This window comes from Silurus meridionalis, chromosome 2 (genome assembly GCF_014805685.1).
Source record: "Silurus meridionalis isolate SWU-2019-XX chromosome 2, ASM1480568v1, whole genome shotgun sequence".
In the NCBI taxonomy this organism is placed as follows: domain Eukaryota; kingdom Metazoa; phylum Chordata; class Actinopteri; order Siluriformes; family Siluridae; genus Silurus; species Silurus meridionalis.
The window spans coordinates 19820964-19846131 of record NC_060885.1 but is presented as its reverse complement, the minus strand read 5'-3'; the positions used below and the strand labels follow the sequence as shown (position 1 = coordinate 19846131).

General features: G+C 40.1%; 1 protein-coding gene across 4 annotated transcripts in view; it reads left to right on the top strand.

The window, feature by feature from the left end:
• Positions 1 to 25168, top strand: part of lrmda (leucine rich melanocyte differentiation associated) — a 245806-nt gene that overhangs the window by 96111 nt on the left and 124527 nt on the right. Inside the window, exon 1 of one of the 4 annotated variants that reach the window (XM_046833925.1) lies at positions 14325 to 14371. The exons of 2 other annotated variants lie outside the window; for them this stretch is intronic. In XM_046833925.1, the coding sequence (XP_046689881.1) occupies positions 14340 to 14371 (32 nt within the window). In that variant the 5' untranslated portion in view covers positions 14325 to 14339. Of the gene's footprint in view, positions 1 to 14324; positions 14372 to 14824; positions 14928 to 25168 lie in introns of those variants that run through there. One more of the 4 variants, XM_046833934.1, reaches the window with a different exon arrangement.

Below are 25168 nucleotides of genomic sequence, written 5' to 3'. Positions count from 1 at the left end.
TGGTAATTGCAAGCCAGGGAAAGGCAAGGGCTGGCCCAGAGATGTAAAAGCACGCACTTGTTGTGAGTCTTGTCAGCATAGGGGGCCGGTAAGCGCTTGTTTCCTGGCCCCTTGAGCTCTGCCGTACCGGCTGTTGCTGTCAAGCATCCTTGCCAATAGTGACATCTGTTCCCGAGTGCGCCTGGTGAATCTGAATGTCAAAATCCTCGCCTTGCTCCGCAACCAAGAAGTATTTGTCACTCCGCGACAATCATCCCTCAAACGAAAGGTTAGCGAGACGCACCGAGCCTTTAATCAGGTGGTAGGAGCGCGTCTGTCAGCGGTGCCTTTTAAACATGCAGCAGCTACGACTGGCCTCCGATGAGCCAGTGATTGATCTGCACAAATCATTTTCTTTTGCCACTGTCAGTAGAGAGCTGATGGCAAGGATGCAGTTGGAAAGATTGAATATGACTGCTCTCGGCTTTCCAGCCCCTGATGAATACTCTCCTGTGCTCATTTACCTGCCTGTCACGGGGCACAGCCCAGTCTAGACGGAGGCCATAAAGAACCCTGTCGGCTCATCACGTCATTAAGAACCATGACACTTATGATAGTTTAGCGTAAACCACGCTACCTCCACCTCCTTCTTTTTTCTAAAAACAGGCAGCGCTTCCTTCATGTTGTCATCGCCTATATAAGGAAGCATATTCGGCATATTCATGAGTTAATTTCAGCTCGTGAAAAACGCTCAAATATTTTTGCGCCATCAGGGCATGATGTGAATGCGGTAATCCTGCCATTGGATCTTGTGTAATGCGAGACAGATATTCGGGTCAGACTTCAGCCTACTCGGACTATCAAGTTTAGGTTACGTTTAGACGTCTTTGTAAACGTTAGTAAGTTGAAAGTAATTGGCCTGTGAGGGATTTGTAATTATGTGATATTAAATGGCCTGTCAGGCAAAATGAAGTACTGCGTTTCCACTGCCAAAACCAATACACACTGCAGAATCTATAAAATGCTTGCGCATATCTTTAATGGGATATGGCACTGTTTTTTGCCACCGCATCATTTTATCGTTCTGCTGCATCATTACGTTGCGTCGCATTAGCAGCTTTCAGCAGCGGCGAGCCTATGATAGGAGTCGCCCCTTAAATCCGAGTTTACCTTAAAACAAATGCTTTTCCTATTGAAGCTCGTTTGGCAGTTAGAAGGATTTTCATTAGGCTTTGATTACGGGCTAAGTGCTTCACATTTCCTTACAGGAAGCAGGGCCTGGCTGATCTTTATACCTTTCTGAAGATTTTCACTAACATCACCAACCCACCGGTCATTTGCTCAGTCTGATGCAGGGGGTTCCATTCATTTTTAATGTCCACACTGTGTTGTTGACCTTCAGCTCCTGCTGAGTGAAGCACCAGCTGACCCTGCCCTTGAATCTGTCGGCACAGAGATATATCCAGCCACGCTGTATCTTAGGCCAACCTGAGCACGCTGTCATGTCCCTGTGATGTTCTACATCTTGTTTGGGAGATATTCCCCCATAATGTTCTGTGACCTTTTCTATCGAGCGAGCCAGCCATCTGACGGCGCGAAGAGGGGCAAAAATTGAGTCATTTCATTCCTCCCCTAGGAGTGTCACGTTTCCTTCTTTGGCCATTTATTTGAACACTATCATTTTCTTGAATTCATAGCCGAAAATTGGCATTGATTTGCCGAATGATGGATGCCGAGAGTTCTTCTATTGACACGGCCATTGACAGTTTTCAGTAAATTCTGCATCTAATTATCACTCTTGGCTAAATGATACCCCTGACTGGCTGGGAAAGGTGGTCGATGGGTCTGGCTGCATTGTTCCTTAAGGTCCTATTGAGCCATGTGTCAGGGCTGTGTGATGTAGCTGAACTGAAAGCACATTTCTCTCAGTTAGCACCACTGCGTAATTAAACCTAATGCTGACTGACGTCAGCCCTGAGAAAGATGCACATGGGAGATTGATGTGGTTAATTGCTGCTCTCAACTGCTTAAATACCTTGATCGATATACTTCTATCAATATATTATCAGTAGTCCTGTAACTCAAAAATGCTAAAACTACATTTTTTAAAAGTAGCATAAAGAGCTACAGTTTACTGTTGTCACTCATCCGTGTCAAAACAGCAAAACGATTGCTGTACGCCCTGACAAAAGATCACCAACAGAAACGTGCTCCACGGTGTTTATTTGCAGAAAGAGGTTTTATAGAGGTGTGTATTTTGGCCATTTTCGAATTTTGAATGCTTCACAGACAAAAAGAGCGAGTACATTAATTTCCCGAGAATCGATCGCAGCTTCCTGTAGCTTTTGCACTTTTTCACGAAAGCTTGAACACACCGCCGTTACCTGCTCTTTACCGTTTTTCTCCTGTTTCTTATTTATAGCCTGCAAGTGAACCTTCCACCTCCACCAGATCTCTAAACCTGCTCGTTTATGAAGCCTGATTTTCTCGCTAGTGTGAGATTGACAAAGCGTGTTTGTGCCAGATAGACAAGAACCCCCTATAATACACACTAGTAGCAGAACTTAATCAGAAATAACTGAAATAAGAAGCAATACTGTTTCTCTTACATTTTTTTCCATAAAACTTGCAGCAGGTTTCTTTTATTTGTACAGTTGCATTTACCATGGCTGACACAAATCAAAATCTCTGCTCTGACTCTAGATATTTTGTTGGTTTTAGCTAATTCTGAGTCGTTATGGACTTTGCCCACATATCCCCTTTGCTTTTCAGTGCGTTTTGATGCTAGCATTAGGGAGCTGCTATAGGCAAACGTTTAGCCAGGTGAGCTGAGTAATCCGAGCCCGACGGATCCTTCCTTTTCCCACAGCAACTATGAATCAACACTTCAGCACAACTAATGGCTCACTCCAGTTCCTTCACAGGCAGCCTATTGTGCTTAGGACTGGGTACAAAGGGAGGGGGAATGGTGTAATCCTGAACGTGCCCTGGATCAGTCTGTTTGAATTTCACACCCACGCTGATGAGCATGTCTGGCCACACTGAAGGTCCTCTATGTGCAGTGTTCCCAAACTGTCACAGGATCACATGAACTCCTCCTACCCCAGTAATCTAACCCCGATTACCCTTTTTAGAAATGCACGCAGAATATACAGCATCTCCTTCGATATGTAGCATTATGTTAAAGCATGACTTTTAGTTTATGGACTACGACCAAAGTGATGCAAAACAAATCTTTTCTTATTCAAGTTGGTGTTTTGGGTTTTATGCCCTCACGGATTGGGAGTAGAGCCGCCAGTGGTTGTGAATAGTAGCCAGAGTAGCAGGCTGGCGAGATGGCAGCAGCGTGGCACCAGCTGAGCAGAGAGCATATGGCCAGGATGGCGCGATGGAGCGCAGTGAACAGAATGCAATGCTCTCATCTTCCCCCCGGGACTGTCACCACGAGGAACAGCCCTCCAGATGCAAATCCAAAAGTACAGCGGATCAAACTGCGCTTGCTAGTTTAGTGCCTAAGGGAGCTTTGCCGTTGTGAGGTGTAGCTTGGCAAGTTATCTCAGAGCAGAATTATACTTAGCAGAACAGCTTATACTTTCCAAATGTTTCCTCTAAACACTTTTTTTTCATTTCATAAATGACTTGAGATTTCAGGTTGGGTTATTTATGACTTTATTTATGAATTTTTTTTTAACCTCACCCATATTGTTTTTACACTTATACTCTGAGGGGAGGATTCTTGCTTTGGTAGCAGAGCTGTAATATATAGTAAACTCCTATCCAATGACAGTCAGTATGGGGTTCATTGGATTAGACAGTCTTGAACATTCCACTGACAGAGAAATAAATTGATATAATGGCAAATATGTATACCTTTTGTATTGTGAAAGCTAAAAATCCTGCCCTAGGTTGGTTCTTTTGGCAAGGCATGTAATATAATCTAAAATGTGTCAAAGGAAAGTGAATCCATGTTTCCTTTATTTTATATTTAGCCAGGGTCTGAGTTATTTCAGAGGCTGCTGGTTCACAGCTTACCTGTGCTGGGGCGCTATAGTGGTAAAGTAATTGCTTGATTGGCTGTGTAGCTGCAGTCTCACAGCAGCTTTCTTTACTCTTTTTTTTTCTGTTCATGGTGGGTGGACAGGATCATATATGATTATTTTTTCTTGTTTGATCTTTGATACAGTAATAGAGGCTCAAAGTTCACTTAAACACAACTCTGCTGTTTACCAGAAACGGTTGGAAATTGTTTTTATATTTTTAATCGGCGCGTCGGAGATGTCTTCTTGTTTTAAAAAGAAACTCTTATTTTGCGAGAAACACTATGTTTTTCTTTCTGTACCCTTCTTAAGCAGCCTTGCCATAACCTAGATGCATGTGCTAACGAAATTTACATTAATGGACCTATCCATTATTGAGCTCTTTCATGTGGAATAATGGACCTTATCGGATTGAAACCCACAAAAGCCCAGCCAAGGCACCAGAGTGAACGTTAACCGAGCGCTGCTTCTGTAGGAGGAAAAGCTGCAGCTTTATAGAATGGTGCGTTTCACGGTTTACGTCTCCTTTTGCGCCCTCGCTGTGAGCAGCCTGTTGAGAACTTGTACGTCCTCTTAAACTCGACGCCGAACTCCTGCTACCAGGCAGCAGACTAGAAAATTGGAATTCCCGCTAGTGCTTGTTGGAACAATCCGAAAAACCTAAGCCAGGCATTTGATCCCTGATGCACATCTGAGAGGTGCTCATGACAAGCCAAGAAATTCATGGCTCATGTGTGCAGCTGTAGCCTTGTAGTGCCATTATCATCCTTCCACCGTGCAGCGAGGTGCGCCGCCGATGTTGCCCTGATTTGGCAACAGCTAAATAGAGTGTCTTGTTGTAAAGGCCTACTTCTCCCCTCTGCTTTTTCGACGCTGTCAGGGGATACAGAGGTGTTTGCGATGCCAGCCAGATCTCTCTGCGAACACAGCCCCGGGTTGAGGAGACAATTGTTTTGCCTTTCTCTCTTCCAAGCCTTCGCCTCGCCTGCAAGTTTACATGACCCTTCAACTCGGTTTCCACACAAGCTGCGAGTTGCTCTCACAGGCTTCTGTTTGTGCTGTGAAAAAGCGGCTTTTTGGGTTCATGCTGGTGGGATGCTGAGTTCAGCAGGGCCCAGAATAACATGCTTCACTTGGCTGGCCTGCACAGGCCTTTCTCCATCATGTAAAAATCATCAGCACTCCACCTTCATTAATCAACATGAGGATGAAGAAATGTGGTTTTGACTGGGTTAGTGCTGTCAGCAGGGCTAATGTTGAGGAGTGAAGCTCTATCGGGAGGAATTACTTGACTCCAATTTTTAAATCATTCCGCCGTCAGAAATGCAGATTTAAGAGCTTTTTATTGCTTTTCCTACTTCATGTGTTCCTGCTGTAATTTTTTATTTTTTTTTCGCGGATCGTGCTTTTTCAATTCATCTTGTGTTCTTTGGCTCTCAACGTACTGAGGCTGTGATGCAAAACGTTTAACCAAAGCTCATTAAAATGCCTGTTGATTAAAATCCATCTGTGTATAATTCAGGAATGATCTCACAAAACACGTTACAATAGAGGGTTTATTATATGCAAGCGCTTATAGTCACCGTTCAGTTATTTATTATATTTATAAATAGGTTTCTGTTTTGGAGCGTTTAATTCGTGTCATGATCTTGCCCAGAACATACTTGTGGTTACGCTCAGCTGTAAAATATAAACTTAGGTGAATGCAATACCTTCAGGTCATGATCATCAAATCCCTAATGCCTTATCAGTGTTCTTCCTGTTTGGGAATGGAGTCTCTCTTCCTGTCCAAAAGAATAAATACATCAACATACAAACAGTCAGCAGAAATCTGATACCAGGGACAAGCAAAACCACTTCTGAGGAAGCCTTTTCCCCAATCTGGCGAGTCCACAGCGACCGGTAATGAATGGAAAGTGCATTGTGTCAGTGAAAAATGGGCGTAGAGTCAGAATGAAATATGCCTTTCATCCCACATGGCATAATCAGAGACTGCAGTATTTCTGAGCTATGGTTCATAGTGTTCCTTTGGAGCCTGCACTTTATCGTTATGAAAGCAAGGCAGATAATGTAAAGGATAATACAAAGCCAATGCCTTTGAGATGACTGTCAGAGTGCTGTTAGTCTGTCAGGGTTTCCTCAGGGAGGCAGGGTCAGACTGTCCATCAGAGCTGATTGACACCTGTGAGCTATCAAAACCCTCTTTCAGTGAGACAGGCTAGAAAATAGGTGTGATGGAAGAAGAATTACTGAGACTTTTAGGGAAAAGTGGATTAGGTATGAGATGTTAAAGGCAGAAAATGGGAATCGAAGGACTTTTTCACATGTATAGCATCACAGCGTGTTTTTTTTTTTGTTTATTTAAGAATATTTGGATTTGACGATTGGTTGTAAAGCTGTAAAGCATTCACCTGTATTTCTTTGAGATGTAGCAGTAATATTGACGATATGCACGATAGCTGTTTGAAGTTCAAATTCAATATATCAAATTATACTACTGACAATAACATGAATGATATCATTGAACTATACTCATGAACTTGTGTCCTCGTATTGATTAATTCTGAGCACATGCTTCAGTAGAAACGATTGTGTGAGCAAATAGCAGTTACAAAGCAGTTAACATGATCAATAAATAAATAAATACTTCTGTTTACATTTTAACTAGGAATAGTGCAGATGAATGTATATTGAATGTTCGAGCAGTTGGACTTGAAATATTTCAAGAAAAGTTTCAGTTTATAGTTTAACACTTTTATGTTAATATGTACTGGCTTTGGTCAAAAGTTATGGGACACCCTGTCATAAAGTTTCTATGTGCTTTTAGAACATCCCATTCCATATTTAGCATGCATTTGCTGTCTGAGAAGGTGTTTGGCTAGATTTTGTGATGTGGTCTGGGGTGCAGTCAATGTTCCAATTTATCCCAAAGGTGTTCAGTGGGGTGGGGTTGATGTCAGAGCTCTGTTTTGCAGACCACTCAAGATCTTTCATTCGAACCCATGTAAAGCATAACTTCCTGAAGCTCACTTTGTGCAAAGGGAACACTGTCATGCTGGAACAGGTTTGGGTCTCTTAGTTCAAGTGAAGGGTAAATGTAATGCTACCACATCCAAATACATCCTGTAGAGTTGTGTGCCTCCAGCTTTGCGGAAGAACCACATATAGTTGGAAAAGTCAGATGAACTAATACTTTTGTCCACATATTGTGTCTTAACCAGAAGTCTAATTAACTCCAAATGGGGAAAAAAGGAAGAAAACTGGATTTACAGATTCAAGTTTAATTACACTGAAAGATCCCATGCCTCTCTGTACATTTATAACCTATCTTACTTATATGCAAATCAATATTTGACAAATCAACAATCTGCCGCAAGTTTACAGTGTGTGAAATGACTATTTATTCGATCATTCAAACATTTTGAACTTTGCCTGTTCTAATGTGAACAGTGTGTGGTTGCTCTTTTTTTGTTTTGACAACGATGTGATGGTACGGGAGCATTGCAGACATTCTGACGAAATTAATTATTCAGGTATGTCTATTTTACTATGGCAACTAATACTACGTTAAAGCCGGATAAGAAGAAGAGGAAAAACACAATTAGCTAGCACATAACACTTTTTTTTTCTTTAAGCAGGCTGACTACATTTTCTGCTGCATTTATTAAACCAGCTCCGTGATCTTTACAGGCAGACAGCCAAGTCAAGGTTACAAAGTTGCAAGTAAAAAAGAAACAATGTAGAAAGTAAAACCATCTCAATGCAGTTTTGGTAAAATATGTCTGTCTACTGTCTATTAAAAGAGTATATTATTGGCGTAGACAAAAAAACACAGGCTGTTTTCCAGTATTCAGCTGTGATATCAAACACCAGACTCGCCTCACAAAAATGACTCATTGAATTCAATTTTAATGCTACCACACTGAAACTACCATCTTATTTGAAGAATGTAAAGAGTGAGTCCTCCTCTTTTCATCTGACTCTATCTCTCTTTCTTTTTAGTCCATTTTCTTCTTAACATTAGCTAATTCGACATGACAGAGATTTGATTCACCTGCAGTGTGTGTAGTGACAATATGCATGATGTACACACCTGGATACACATGGGTTGACCCCAAAATGCAAATATGAATCATTTTAGCAACAAATCACTAGTCAGGAAATCATTAAGAATGAAACAGATGCACTTTTGTGAGCTTCTGTGCCACCATTTACTTCATTTTAAAACATAGAAACAGGAGAGTTCTTGTCTATAGTCTTTTTGTATGCGAAGATAAAATCAATAGAAAATTGAAGGTCAAATTCTGTTTGAGGCAATGAACATTGAATAAAACTCTCCTTTCTGAGAATAAAGCTGTGCACAACTTTTCCCACAAGTCAAGGAAAATTTTATCCTTTACTCATTTCCTTTATCTGTTTGTTGAATTTCCTCATCAATGATCTGTTGTTAAGACCATTAAAAGTGTCATATTTTGCCATTGTGTGCATGGCCAAGGACTATACCCTGAATAAAAAGGAGATGGAAATTCTAATAGGGTAACAAATATGCCTCCAGACCCCACTGGGTGCAGTTCTTTCCAATGCTTCAACCACATTACTGGCAAATAGGACTGCACTTTGTGCCAGTGTGCAGCATCCATTTATTTTCATTTCTTTCCTTAAAGAGAAAACAAACAGCTTTTGTCTTATATAACCCATGCATATATGATTCTCTGTCTTCAAAAGATGAATCTGTTATACTTACATGTGTAATGCACTGATCATATAGCTCGGATTATGCATTTCATCTTCATATTTTACACGCCATAAAAACCGCAGTAAACTTCTCTCTGTGTGTTTCCCGGGTTGGAATATTAAAAGCATTTTGTAATTGTGTTCGTATCCTGTAACAGTTTCTCATTAAGCTCTAATTGTTATTGGAATTTGTGGAAGTCTATAATCAATCTTTATCTTTATGCTTTGCAAAGATGTTGATCAATGAAAATGCTTTCTTTTGTGGAACGTATCGGACGAAACGGAGCTGCCACTAGTAGGGCTGGTTAATAGCCTCGGTAAGAGCCGTGAACCGAAATCAATAAGGCATCGAAATAAAAAAAGATGAAAAGATCCCCCAAAACATACTTTCCCCCCACAAACTTTCACACCAGACTTAGTTTTCCTTTCAGTCTCAGAACTAATTTTTGCAAAAGGAAAAACAACCTTCTTGTTTTTTTTTATTTTTTATATTGATTCAGCCACATTAAAATTCTTATGAGGTTTATACATATCACTAAGTCAAACACACATGAATTATAAATGCTTCATATAACAGTGTTGCACTTGTAGCCTGTGGGTTGCCTAAAAAACTGATTTGCTGTGAACGCGCGTCTGAACTTTGCCGCTACGTTGGCTGAGCGAAATTGGAGTAATGTGCTTTTCAGTCCTGTAACATTTTCATCACACGGCACTGCATGCAAATGAATAAACATCTACCACTTCATGTTTCGCTCGCTGATTGTGTTTCTTGCATCAGTTAATGAAATTACCATCAGCTGTGGTGGTAGATTAGTGCATCGAATCAATTTTCTAGGTCTGTTCTCTGGCATGAGCTTACACAAAATAAGCGTTATCTTATAACTCACTGTACAAACATCGTCATCAGAGGTGCTTCGCTATCATAACGAAGGCATCCTGGCTATTTCCTAATTCTCTTAACGGGAACATATTCACAATAAAAATAATTCAATTAATTAATAAGCAAAACTCTGGACTATACCATCTTTGAATTAAAAACAAAAGACACCGTTCAAGTTTATTTCTATAGAGCTTTCCACAACAGACATTGTCTCGTAGCAGCTTTACAGAATTTAACAGTTATGATGTGTATTTATCCCTGACTGTGGCAAAGAAAAACTCCCTTAGACGTTATGAGGAAGAAACCTTGAGAGGAACCAGACTCAAAAGAGGATCCTCATTTGGTTGATATCAAGAGTGTGATTATAGTCTTAAAACGATACAAAACACAGGAGAACGAGAACCACCATGAGCACTGGAGTGTAAGATTATGTGTAATGTCCTTTCTACAGTCTTATACAGTAATTTGAGATTATGGAACCAGGAGCTACAGAGCAACTCATAAAATAGCTCAGATCATCATAGATCCAACACCAGCTTCTCCATGCCAGAGCCTTTAAACACTCAAAGAGGTCCAATGTCCAAACTCCACATGAGGTGGAATCCAAATGGCGCTGGTACGTCTCTAGATGGTTCGGGATGTTCATGAGGTGGGACGTGACTGGAGCTGGCGCAACCTCAGGATGCCTCGGGATGGGGAGAGAAAGAGAAGCAGTGGCGAGAAATTAGTGTAGCTGCTGTTCATGATATTAACAAGTTGATAATGTGCATGTGATCAGATGTACTGGAGCACAAGGTTATGTGATGTGTGTTATGTGTAGGTGCTTTTTGAGCATCACATTCCATATTTAGTTCAAATTTTCTCTTATAATTCCCTCCACTCTTTTGGGAAGATGTTTTAGTAGAATTTGGAGTGTGTTTGTGGACATTTGTGTTCATCAGCCAGAAGGATGTTAGTAAAGGTAGAGTGAGGAGGCCTGGGGTGCAGTCAGTGTTCACATTCATCACAAAGGTGTTCAGTAGAGATGAGATCAGAGCTCAATAGCAGGTCAATCTTCCTCTCCAAACCATGTAAGAGTCAAGAGTCAAGAGGCTTTTATTGTCATTTCTACTATACACAGTGGTACACAGTACACAGTAAAAATGAGACAACGTTTCTCCAGAACCCTGGTGCTACACTAAACAACAAACAACAAAACAACATTAAGCTAAAACACAAGTTACATAAAGTGCATCGAGTGCAACCTGGTGCAAACAGTGCAGACAGACAGTGCAGACAGACGACACAAGACAAGACACAAAACCTTATATAGCGCCGACTAGTAAACCTACTGTATACTAGATTATACAGTACTGTACAAGAAAACTGTAAAAACTATACAAAAATATAAACTATATCCCAGAAGTGAGTGTAAACAGTGTAGTGCAAAAAAATACAGCAGCAGTCGAAGGTGCAAAAACAGCATGTAAACAGTATAATACAATGAAAATCATAAATGTGCAAGAACAGCAGTTGAGAGTGGTACTGTTAAGAATAATAAATAATAAATAAATGAATGGTGGTGGAATGGATTGAGATGAGTGATGAGTGTGTGTTAGGTGTTAAGTCCAGGAAAAAATGTTTTCAGTTCGTTACACACATTTGAGTGAGTGTGTGTGTGAGAGAGTTCCGTTTCAGTTCTGTGTGTTGAGAAGCCTGATGGCTTGTGGGAAGAAACTGTTGCACAGTCTTGTTGTGGCAGCCCGAATGCTTCGGAACCGTTTTCCTGATGGTAGAAGTGTAAAAAGTGTGTGTGAGGGGTGTGTGTGGTCGTCCACAATGCTGTGTGCTTTGCGGATGCAGCGTGTAGTGTAAATGTCCATGATAGAGGGGAGAGAGACTCCGATGATCTTCTCAGCTGTCCTCACTATCCTCTGTAGGGACTTGCGGTCCGAGACGGTGCAGTTCCCAAACCAGGCAGTGATGCAGCTGCTCAAGATGCTCTCAATGGTCCCTCTGTAGAACATGGACAGGATGGGGGGAGGGAGGTGGGTTTTCCTCAGCCTTCTCAGGAAGTAGAGACAGTAAACCATATAGTCAAGGAGCTCACTTTGAACACAGGGGCATCGTAATGCTGGAACATGTTTGTGTTTCTAAGTTCAAGTGAATGCAAAATTGCAATGCTGCTGTATCCTAAGACATCCTGCATTATTGTGCGCCTTCAGCTTTGTGGTAACAGATTTTTAGAAGAACTGCATAGAGCAGGAAAGGTCAGGTGTCCCAAGACTCTTTGGACATGTATATCTACGTTTTGTCGTCTTCTTTAAAATATAAAATGCATCAGCAAAAATTCTGTTTCGCTAGTTCCCCTTCTCGCCTTCTGTGTTTCCACGTTGTGCGTACGCAGAGCTCAGAGTTCACTTTCAGGTGCGCACTGATGGCGTCTCCTGTTCAGTTTTTTTTTTTATAAATCACAACCTTTGCGTGGAAAGTGGCATACGCACGTTTTCAGCCTCCTTTTGTGTGTACGTCATGTTAATAAATAAGACACCTGTACAGGTAAAACAGAAGACGCTGCAGAAATGGAGGAACGTGGAGAAAACAGTGAGAGGTGAGGAGAAGATTCAGGCCAAAAGAAAGTTTCCGAAGTTTGGGATCATTTCAATCAAAAACATAAGGAAAACACCAAACAGTGCATTAACTTTTTTCTTCTTTTTTTTATAGTTTGAAAATAATACATTTTTTTAATAATATTTATAAAATTAATTTATATTTGTATTTGCATTTTGATGTAATTAATTAAATGCCTTAAATGGGTTTTTACAGATTTAAAATTTTTTTAATTGATCTATAAAGGAAACAAATCACTTGTTCATTTTAAGAGACACGTCTTATTTTCTCTTGTATTTCTTGTGTTGCTCTTTAATAAAAAAAAAAAAGTAATAGAATAATCGATATCTGCGGCCCTATACCTCGCTTTGTTTTTGTTGTGCTGTCAAAAAAATAAATAAATCAGCAGGAACCAGGAGTGTAATGTGTATAATTATGACTTATGTTCCAGAGACGTGACATCATACAATCTTCTCTACGATTTCTGGGGTAAACCAGTAGCCCAGCGGCCCAGCAGAGGGAATGGGGGTGGGGGGTGGGGGGTTAGCGATATGGATAAATAGCTGTTCCTCATTTATGCTTGTCAAATTTTTTTAGCCACGGGCCAGACTTCATGCTGTGCCTGTTTTGCTTACCAAGCTATGATTTATTCCTCACAGCCAAGTTGAGGTTCACAGCTGTTTGCTGGACTGCTAGTATTAACAAAAGCACAAAGCATGTGTTACATAAGATTTGCTCGCTTTCACAATCACACCTCACACTTCCAAAGCAGCCAACATAGACTCTTCTATCTAAATTGATTAGATGCTTAAAAATGTAATCAAAAATTCAGCTATCCTATAGTTTTATTATAAGTGCAATACTTCTTTTCCTGGGATAATTTGAACAGAAAGCCATCAGTCGAATACAAATTATTTAAACTTTTCTTCTGTAGACCATCAGTGTTCACTTAATCGGCTTTTTCAAACAATGATCTTGTTTACTGTACAATAAACATATGATCCACACAATTATGGTGGCCACAATGCTAGCTTGAGTGTTAAAATGACCCCTGAGGTAACAAAATGCATTTCTAATAACCAGATATGATTTTTTTCATCAAGGAGTACATGTTGTTTACACTCTTATTAAAATGACTACTTCTCTATGATATTGGTAGTTGTGTGGTAGGGATGCTAAAGGATTAATAGATGACAAGATTGTCTTATCTGTAAAAGAGCTTGGCAATTTATTCAGGAAACGTATTCAGACTCTATGTGGTGTGGATTAAAACATAGATAATAAGTATAAAAACAATTGATTGGTACTACTGTAAGAACAGTTTGTGGAAACCTGACCATAAGGATTTTATATGCTTTTTGAACATCTCATTCCACATTTAGTCCCCATTTGCTATCATAATAACCTACACTTTTCTGAGTAGATGTTCCACTAGATTTTGGAGTGTGTGGACATTTGTGTTCATCAGCCACAAGGATGTTAGTAAGGTCAGGTACTGATGTAGGGTGAGAAGGCCTGAGGAGGTGCAGTCAGTTTTCCAATTCATCTCAAAGGTGTTTGAAAGGGAGATCAGAGCTCTGTAGCAGGCCACTCAAGATTTTCCACTCCAAACCATGCATACTGTATCTTCATGGAGCTCGCTTTGTGCACAGGGGCATCGCCATGCCGGAACAGGTTTGGGTCTGCTAGTTCATGTTCAGGTTCATAATAACCTGATTACTTGTATAAAACAAGATTAAAACGGTTCCAATGCTCATTTCAACATGGCTGTGGCATTGCGATGCATTTTATTTAGTGTAATATGCTGTAATTATAATGTGGGATAGTAGCGTCGCGTCAGTATTACCAGTAACACTCTCTACATGGTCGTTGGGAAGCCACAGCTTCTGATGCAGCCTTTTACTATAATGACCCCATTTAGGGGCTTATTTACTGTATTTCAGCATTCCCTGGAACTGCACAGAGTACTTGGTTTCCCATGCTCTAGAAAAGCAGACGGCGCGTCTCGATATTTTAGCACGCGTCTGTTCGAGCCATTCACTCTCTGACTTCATAACCAGCTGCAGATCAAACGCAGAGCTGTTTATTAGCCTCAACTGCAGGGATGAGATGTATGACTAATGCGTTGTTTGTTCAAGAGAACGTTTTCTAGGTTCGTACACACTCTTGCACTCGCCTTTCATGTCCGTCCTCGGGGATATGCTCTGTTCTGTATAAGCAGCGTAACTAAGCATAAAAGAAAAGAAAAAAAAAAGCTAGTTTGAAGATAACGCCTATCATCAGAGGTTTGAACATATGCCATGGATGTGACACGCGTATGGATTGGCGTCCTAAAGGCATTACAGGTATTGCGGTATTCCCGGTCACTTTCGATGAGGTTTCTGTTGGTAGGCGTCATTGACGATTCCTCTCGTTCCTTGGTCAGCTCATCTTTTATATATATATATATATATATATATATATATATATATATATATATATATATATATATATATATGAATTTAAATAAATATCTCGCGGATGAAAAACCGTGGCGGAGGCTGTCGTTTGTTAAAGTGTAGTTGAAAGAGCGAAGCAGGCCAGCCGACGCCTCATCACAAGCACTCATTCAGTATGATGAATGTGACTGGAGACACATTTGTCCGTAAAAACTTGCAGAGTGGATGAGCATCATTAAGCATGAGAAATAGTTGCAGCCCCGCTGAGAAGTGAGTGCAGCAAACAGATGTTGAGATATTTTTTTTTTTCCACAGGCATCTTTGAACCAGAGGACCATCATTAATAAAGCTGAAGGTGATTCTCTTGTTTTCGCCTTAATAAGAGCAGGGAAAGTGAGAGCGGCTGTGGAAATTGCTGAATAAACAAGCTTACAGGGCCTTTGGAGTCACTGCGGGTATGTCTTTTGTAAACACGGGCTGACATCAGACAGCACTTATTGTGTGTGCGGCGTATTACTCGGCTCGCGTCAAAACCGAATAGGCGTCCTTTTATTGAAAGCGGCTTCTCAATTAGCCTGAAGCTGTTTGACTAGATCTTGCGAAATGGATCGCCCTGCCTGTGAAGTGGTAGTCCAGTTCAGCCTCATTTGCAGGCTTTTTTTTCCTTGTTGTAAGCGAGGCGGAGGATCTCTTTATTGTACAGTGTGACAGAGTGAACTGACGAGTAAGACAGAAGGAAATCAGGGGCCTCTTTGTAGATGCAGACGCTCGAGAGCTCGAGTAATTGCACGCGCCGTCTTATCTGACGTAGTCGTTTATCAAGGATCTGCCGAATGTCTGAGGTGTTGGGAGAGTACCGGCGAACCGGGCTCGTGTCACATGGCTCAGGCCGCGTTGTCAGAGCTTTGTCTCCACCGAAGCTGTCTCATTTTCTAAACAATCCCTGACACGGAGCGTGTACTATGAGTAATGCTCGAGCCCAGAAGAATCCTGCTGCCAATAAATCTCAATGCAGGTTCTTAGATTCCTGAGGGCCGCCCACATCTCTTTCTCCGGATACAATTTTACACGTTTACCCACAAACGCGATTACACGCATATGTCCCCATGCAAGTCAATAAAAACACGTCGGGACTGTTTAGTCTCGCTTGCTTTACCGAATGCAATTTATCATTTACAAAATCAGCAAAAGAGAACAGCTAACCAATGGGGTTTGATCATGAGTGCTAGATTTGTTGTCAAATCTTTGAAGCAGACATTTTTCATCTCTGTACTTCCCCTCGGAACAAAAGATGCTTCGGTTTCAATCTCGACACTGCGTAAGGTCTCCTTAGTTTCTACAACTTCGAATTCACCACATATAAAGTGGCTCAAATATTAGTTAAGTATATGAGACTCTTTGGATTTGTAACCTAAAAAGCAGATTGTAGATCATTTACGGTTTTGGTCGTTTCAAGGACTTTTGATTTTGGCTTTTTATTTTGGTTGGTTTTCCAGACATCTTTGGCAGGAGTGTGATGCAAGTTTGATTCCAGTCATAAACCGCTGTCATGTTTGAGCCGGCTCCGCTCTAAATTGGTAGTTCTTGTGAATATTAACTGTGTCACTCACTGTGGCCAGAATGAGGGTTTTTGAATTAAACTATTTCCTCGTAAATGTCATTTGACATCAGCGAACCATTACTCCTGGGACAATTATATTCGTGTAAATACCAACAAAGGAATTTTTAACACTGAATACACTCCTATTCAAATTTGTTAGGGTTCTCTAAGATCAAATAATGTTTTCTTTTTTAATTTCTTTTTAATCCTAGTTTTTTCATTAATAACTTCATTTCCTTGGATATCCCAACAATTGATGTGGATCATCCTGCATTAGATATGCTAAGATTGCACTTACTATTGTAAACTAATGTATGCCCAAGACTGAAATGTACTTCTGGGGATAATCCCATCTGGATACTCGAAACTAAAACCTTATATCTGAGAACCTCTGCTATAACTTTCAAGTCCCTGATGCTCAAATTGAGCATCCTTCCATCATGAACAGCATTGTTTTACCTTTATATGAGGCAGTTCTCTTAAGAATTGTATTCACTACTCAAGCTTTATTTAAAACAGAAATAAACGAGTGTCCCGGTGACCTTAAAACCGAATTTACCTGAACTGAAATGTACTCGCATACAAGGAGATAAAAATCTAAAAATATAATAGAAAGTAAGGATATTGTGGACTGTACGAGGTATAAAGTGCAGAACATCAGGCTGAGTTAGTTACAGCAAAATGGATAACATGCAATACAATTTTTATACGTATAAATGGCATAATACAGTAATTGCAGGTGTAGACGCTGTGACTTATAATGGCACAGGATCCATTTTGTGTTTTTATTTTTTTTTATATTGTCAGATTTTCAGATCAGATTTTTTTCTTGTCACCTCAGACGAGAAAAAATCTTTATTAGATTACAATGGTCCTCATTTTAAAAAAATTGTGTTGTATCAATGTGTACTGTTAAAAGCACTATAGAAATACAATAAAAAAAATATGAACTGGATTCCAGTGTTCCAGTTAAATCTTATCTTTCTTTATTGAAAGTGCAATAATCAACCATATCATATGCCGTCATCCGGGGCATATTATGTGTCTGGTGTCTCATGCTTGCAAATAAATGACTTGATGTGTCAATATGTTCTAGGATCATCAGCTGTCTTCAGATGTACGTTATGTATAAAAAGATTATCTGTGTATAGCTTCCTTTTTATCTACTTTAAAATATATAACAGGCCTGGTAATCAACATTATGGCAAAATACTACATATCATTTTTTTATTAGCCTAGTCTTCCAAGATTGGTGGATTCATGGGTTCTGCTTGGTTTAGATGAACTCAGCGCAGCGAAAATGGAATAGAGGGGGATGTGAAATGAACTGCTACCAGAACTTTTTTTATTCTTTCGCATACCATGTTCTCATGGGCTCGTTCTCCAGGTGGATTTTATTACGTGTCCGGTTCGAGCGCTGCTTAATGCTCCAACACAGCCCACACATTTTCTGCTTGCTTGCCAAATGTTTTATTATGATACTTAGTCTTAAAAAGAAAAAAGAACAAAGTGTCATACCTAATCTCTTACTGTAAAATTTTCCATTTCGCAGGTTAATTATTTGCAAAACTTTGCGGCCGTGTATTTCTTTTCTTTTTTTTTTTTTTTTATGGCTCTGAAGTCTTGCTGTGCTTGGATAGGACCACATCTTCCATATCCTATCTAAAAAGTCAATTAATTCTACTTAAGCTAAATGCCTTTACCTTGTAGCTCAAGTGCAATGCAGTGGGTTGCACGGCGGTACACCTTCATTTGCATGGAAGTTGAGTTTCTCCATATAGATGTGAATATATTGTTTTATTCAGGGAGCTTTGACCCTGTTAAAGGTAATCATGCTTTTTAAACTCTGGAGTCACTGCTGGGTTTTTAGGCAGGGCTGCGTGTACTCTTTCGCCTCGTTCCGAAAGATAAATTAGTAGCTCCTAAATAATGCAGTGAACCCTAATTCTCTTTGATTAGTAGTGAGTTAGATGATAGCGACCCATTGAAATTGGTCATCAGCATAAATAATGACTGAATGAACTGATAAAATGCAAACTCGCCAGCCATCATAAATCAAATGAAATCCACTTGCTGTGGAAGTCATTGAAATTAGAAGTCCATGCTCCTATTAATTATGTTGCCTTCTGAAGGCGACAGAGTGATAAATCAGGCCTGAAAGGTACTCCAGTTAGGGAACCGAGGAAGCGAGACTGCCTGCAAATGGCTTTGTATACCCTCCTAATTGTTCCTTAAACAACCTACCTCTAGAGGCACATCTGATAGCTGAGCTTTGTGCAGGACTACAAAATACTCAGCGCGCATGCCGGTGAAAAACGACCGATAGTATATCTTTTTGATGGGGTGTCTTTTAGGGAGTCGCTGTTACTGCTGATCGTATTGCTTTTTGGAACACGTCGTGCCGGTGCACTGCTTTTATGAGATGAATAAGTAACATTAAATGCGCAGCGTTCAGGAAAACATATTTGGGGCGTCCTCTTTAGATTTCCATGCCTTTATGCCAGTCATTGTAGCAGGAGCACTCCTGTTAATTGATTCAGTTTAGCCAATCAGCTCGTCACATCCCACCAGCACAGTGCTTAAAATCAGGAAGATAGGATTTTATTAATTTTTTTTCTTGGTTTGCCAGCAAAAGACATTGCTAACTGCTAACCGATTTCTACTCTGTGATAAGCTATTGATACTCGCTAGAAAGTGCATTCTATTCGAGTGGGTTTACTTTAGACCCCCATGACTTTCCCTCTGGTATCCAATATTAGCTATGGAGAGCAGTGGTTAGGGGAGATAGTGCCATGTTTGAACAGATGTGGGGGGGATTATATTGTTATATTGTATATAAGGGAAGATCTGTATTTTAATAAGCATTCAAATTTACTGGACAAGTGGTTTACTTATACTTTTTGAGAGGTTCATGATGGGCTGCGAATTTTATTTTATTTTTAAATATTTATTCATTTATGTATTTTATTTCTTTTTTATATTTTTGTTTCATTCATTTTCAGATATATTGTTATTGTTATGATTTTGACTTATTGAATTATTGGAGCTAAACTGTTATAATATGGGTATTATTGTATTGTGTTTCTGTTTTATTAATAATTGTTTAATAATAAAAAAATAAAATAAATTAAAATATGGGATGATATTGATACTAAAAATGACAGTGTTGTTGATGGCAGATTGGTTGTTAGTGGGCTGGTTTGAGTCTTTTCCAAAACTGCTGGTTTTATGGAATTTCACACGCAACAGTTTCTAGAGTTTTACACAAAATGGTGCAAAAAAACATCAACTAGGCAACAAGTCGTTGTTAATGAGCGAGGTCAAAGGACAAAGGCCGAGGTTCAAGCTGACATGAAGGTTATAGGAGATAACGTTCACAGAAAAGTAGTTCTGCAGACGTTAGAAGAAAATGGTTAGACTGGTCCATTCTGCCAGGACAGGTAGAGTAAGGAAATAATTATTTGATCCCCAGCTAATTTTGTAAATTTACCCCTTACAAAGAATTGAACAGTCTATAATTTTTATGGTAGGTTGGGATTAAAAAAAAAAAAATTAATCCAGAATAATATAAAACATTAATATTGTATATGAATTAATTAGTTTTTGATCGAGTGAAATAAGTATTTGATCCCCTACCAACCAGCAAGAATTCTGACTCCCACACACCCAAATTAGTTCTGTCCCTTTAAGAAAGAACTCCTAATATCAACTCATTATGTGTATAAAATACACCTGTCACAGAATCAACCTCTTCCATTCAAACCTTCCACCACCATGGGCAAGACCACAGAGCTGTCAAAGGATTGGGATACAAGACCATCAGCAAGAAGCTTGGAGAGAAAGAGACCACTGTGGGTGTGATAATTCAAAAATGGAAGAAATAAAAGATAAGTCAATCACCCTCGCTCTGGAGCTCCATGCAAAATCTCACCTCATGGGGTAATGATGATTCTGAGAAAGTTAAAGGATCAGCCCAGAATAACACAGGAGGGAGATGGTTAACGATCACAAGGGAGCTGAGACCACAGTCACCAAGAAAACCATTGGTAACACACCAAGGCTCTGTTTAATAACGCACATGAACAGACGTGTCTGTAGTTTGCCAATAAACATGAATGATTCAGAGAAGGTTCGGGAGGATGTGATGTGGTCAGATGAGATCAAAATTGAGCTCTTTGGCATCAACTCGACTTGCCATTTTTGGAGGCACTCCACTGTCAAAGAACAGAACCTGTGAGAACCTCCTGATCTCAGTCAGAACACTGAAGATGGGTGGTGGATGTGTCTTCCAGCTTGACGATGACCAAAAACATAAGGCCAAGGCAACAATCTGATGGTCTTGTAGCCCATTCCAGCCTTAAGCAGGTCTACAATCTCGTCCCTGAAGTCCTTTGACAGCTCTGTGCCCATGGTGGTGGAAGGTTTGAATGGAAGAGGTTGATACTCTGACAAGTGTATTTTTTACACATGATGAGTTGATATTAGGAGTTCTTTCTTAAAGGGACAGGACTAATTTGGGTGTGTGGGAGTCAGAATTCTTGCTGGTTGGTAGGGGATCAAATACTTATTTCACCTGATCAAAAACAAATTCATTTAAGTCATCTTTAATGTTGTATTTTTTTCTGGATTTTAAAATAAACCAACCATAAATATTCTAGACTGTTCATTTGTTTGTAGAGGGGAAATTTACAAAAACCATGGTGAGCAGAAATTGCATCGCAGAATATATATAGAGACTGTTTTAAGCTCCTGACCTGTGTCTGCATGATATTAATTTTTATCATTATTATTGTTGACTGTGTGGATAATTGAGAATGAATGCACAGGCATACAGGGGCTCATAATAATAAAGTTTCAGGTGACTGTATATCTGCATTGGAGAATTGTATTTTTGTATTCTTATCATAGCTTATTTGTTCCAACGGCCCATTTATCCTGATTTTAAGTACAGTCCTGGTCCTGTTTGCATATCTGTTACTGTATCATCCTTATGTATGTTTTTCTTTAGCTCTAGAGCGTCACCTTTCTGAGAAAATGAGATGGCTGGAGCGTAAACAGGTGTTGGTCTCAGATTGGATGCCTCTTCAGGGGGAAAAGACTTCAGGGGGAAAGAGCTTTTATTCACCGCGGGCAACAGACTCATCAATCACGCGCTGGTATTAGGTCGTCCCCTAGCTGACGGGAGTCGTTTTTAGAAGGCATCTTTGAATAATTGCGTTCCTGCGCTTTATGTTATTCACCTGGTTTGTAACATATGAGGGGTTCTCATAAGGTCAAGTGCCTGCTCAAAGATTAGCCAGCTAGCCTGCAAATGAACTGAGGCGGTCGTGGAGAGAAGTATCCTGGTGCGATAATAGCACCGGGGCTTTATGATCGAGATGCTTTTATGAGGCAGCCTTATAAAGAGAAAATGTGGCTAGTTGTTTTTTTGTTTTTTTTTCGAGATTGTAAAAAAAAAGGTAATAAAACCCAAGATTCTGATTTAATAAACAGGTTATTTTTAGACATTTGTTAGGGTGTGTTGACTTTGATTTACATCCATTGTTTGGAATTCGGAATAAATGTTATGGTTAGAGTTTATCTGAGAATGACTTTCTTTCATTCAACTTCCATCAATTAGTCTAAATGCAGAAATTTTTTTTTCCTTGTGAGCCAATCAGAAATCGGAGACAATCAGAAGGCTAACTATGAATGCCTCAGATGCTGAATGATGAATCATGGGAAACCTGTATTTGCTACTAGATTTCCGTTTTCTCTCCTTGTGTATATTGAGGAATCCGAATCGGACCCTTCTGTAAAAATAGGCATGAACATGGCTGCATGCGGTGAACATAAAGGACCTCTGTCTCAGCAGAATTGATTTACTTGATTCCGTGACATTTTAGTTGTGCTCGTTATGTTATATTTATGGAAGAATTGTTGGCGTCCTCTCATTATGTTCTCCTAATTTATTTTACATACTTTTATAGTCGCTCGCAGCCGCTGAGATTTTTATTGCAGCAGTTATTGAAAAAGGGGGTAAGAAAAAAAAAAAAAAAACCTGAGCACATATCGATCGAAATTTACATGTTTATTGGCAAGATCGTGTTTTTTTTTTTTAACCTGATGTGGTCAAACATCATCGAAACCACCAGACAACATCGTAATAATGTATACCCTTAATACATTATACATTATGTATAATACATTATAATACATTACAAATATATATGTGCTTAAAAGAGCAGTTTTTAGAAACGGCTGAGGCCTGGGATTTTCATTTTCATCACATTGATTTGATTACGACAGTCTGGTGTTGAAGCGTGTTCTGCTGTTACAGCTCAAAGCACAGAGGTTTTTTTCCTTCTTTCTTTTTTTTCCCTCAATAATGTCTAAAGGAGATTCCGAATTTGCTGTTGCTTGCTACTAGCATATGGACGTCGATCAACACAGCATCCGTCTTTCTGAGGTTTCATTCCGGCAGTGTGATTAAGTAATAAAAACAATCAAATGAAATTAACTTTTGATGCATTACATAATGGGCAGAAGTAGTTTCTCTGCATAAAGTATTAGCAATTAATGGGTGAGATGGAGTCGTTAGAAGCTGCCGCTTATTAAATTGTAACCTCTTGTCGTAAAACCAACTCATTCCCCCCTTTCCTCGAGATCTTGATATATGCACGTGCATTTCTAAGCATCACCTAGCGTGAAATTTACTGTTTCCAGAATATTTAACATTAGCACGCAGTTAAAATTAATTCTACATGCACTTTCTTGAAAGGGGAGCTGACAACGGATGCCGATAAATCGCAGTGCGGTGGCAAGCGGTGACAGTAAATCTGGTGCAGGTGCCTGTGTGTGTGTGTGTGTGTGTGTGTGTGTGTGTGTGTGTGTGTGTGTGTGTGTGAAGGGGCTGAGCGCTGATGCCGTTGTCACACAGGGCTGGACGGGTGAAGATGGATTTGAAGGCAGGGGCAGGCGAGGGGGTGATTTTAAACCCGGACACTGATTAGTTTAGATGAGAGGCGGCCTGTGTGTCCTTGTGATGACATTCAGGCGCTGATATTTGTTTGGCTTTAAATAATATCGTGGACAGTGGCGGAGAGTGATGGCCAGGAGCTGACTGACATTGCGCTGAGGGCCAAGGTGACTGACTCCAGGCCTCTCGCTCTCTCTCGTCTCTCAGCCCTGTCAATACACACATCCTGCAGCCCGCTCGGCCTTTCCTCTATATCACTGCCTACGCCCCGGCTTCATCATCACCTGCCCTTTAATACAACATCCAGCACACCAGCAGTGTCACTCACACACACACACACACACGTCCACACTGACACGCCCAGACACATGCTTTCATTCAGCTGTCAAACCAAATACATGAACAAACAAAACACAACAACACAATCACATCAGCGCTAAACTGTTTATATACTGTATATATATATATATATATATATATAATATTATATTATATTTCTTGTATGGCCAATGTGTTATTTGTTTTGCTGTTGTTTTTTGTATAGCTGTTGTGTTATGAGTTTTGCTGTTGTTATTTGTATAGCTGTTGTGTTATTAGTTTTTCTGTTGTTGTTTTTTGTATAGCTGTTGTGTTATTAGTTTTGCTGTTGTTATTTGTATAGCTGTTGTGTCATTAGTTATTAGTTATTAAATTAGTTATTAGTTGTGTAGTTAGTTATTAGTGTTAATGTTGTGTTGTTTGGCTGTATGTTGTTCTTTTTAATTCTGTTTTGTGTTTTTAGTTTTGCTGTTGTGTTATTTGGATTTGGTGGTTTCTTTTTCTTTTTTTTTTTTTTTTTGGTAGTTTGCTCATGTATTTTGCACTTTGCCTCACTGCTTTATATATTGTTAAATATTGTGTAAGGAGCTCTTCGTGTTCTCAGTGGAAGTCATAACTCACATTTCTGAAAAACCCCACCATTGCTGGAAAGACAGTGTGACTGGAGTCGGTCACTTTCCCAGCAGTGTTATGGTTGTTGACAGCGGGGCTTCTGTTTCTCTTTTGAGGGCTGAAAATGGAGTACGGATCCTGTAATTATCGCCTCTCGCACAGAGTGATTTACTCTTATGTAAGGTTCATGCATCGTCCTGGAAAAATGACCGACTGTACATGAAGTGGGTGATTTTCCACACTGACCCCTTGTAATTGGGCCCATTTTGGTGAGGCTGTGATTTACAGTACGAGTCAGAGGAGTAGAGAGCGCAGACTCGGACACTGCTTCCTCTTTGTCCAATAAGGCCGTGATCCCCGGCTCTACAACTCACAGTGCATTCATCTGCATTCACTCACTCTGTCAGCAAACACTCTCATTTAGAGTGACGCAGATTCACCCCTCTCTCTCTCTCTCTCTCTCTCTCTCTCAGCCCACCTGAAGGGCAGGAAGGATAAAGCGATCACACCGTCCTGCAGCGCACAATGTGACTGTCACCAAATGCCATAACGGATCACACGTCCGGGGCGGATGGACCGTACGTTTCGCATTTAGGGTGTCAAAGTGTCAATAGACGGTGTGAAGTAAACAATACACCTCACCCGCAGGAACAGGACTCGAAACGCAGGAAAGATCCCCGGAGAGCGACGACTGGATGGATGCGAACGTTGTTAACGACACGGCGAAACTGTTCGGGAACAATTTTCGTTTCCTCACACTTATTAAAAGCACACATCATTCTCTTTGTTTTCTAATGAAGTGATGTCGCGAGTACTTTGCCGTCACTAAAGAGAATATAAGAGGAGGGAATAGAGCACTGCAGTATCCGTGCTTGTCAACTAGTAGTTGAGGCATTGATTTTTTTTTTCTTTCTAATTCGTGTGAGATATCTTGGCACTATGCAATCTCTCTCTCTCTCTCTCTCTCTCTCTCTCTCTCTCGAAGCTGACATGCTGTGAAACACTACAGATCCCTTGTATCCC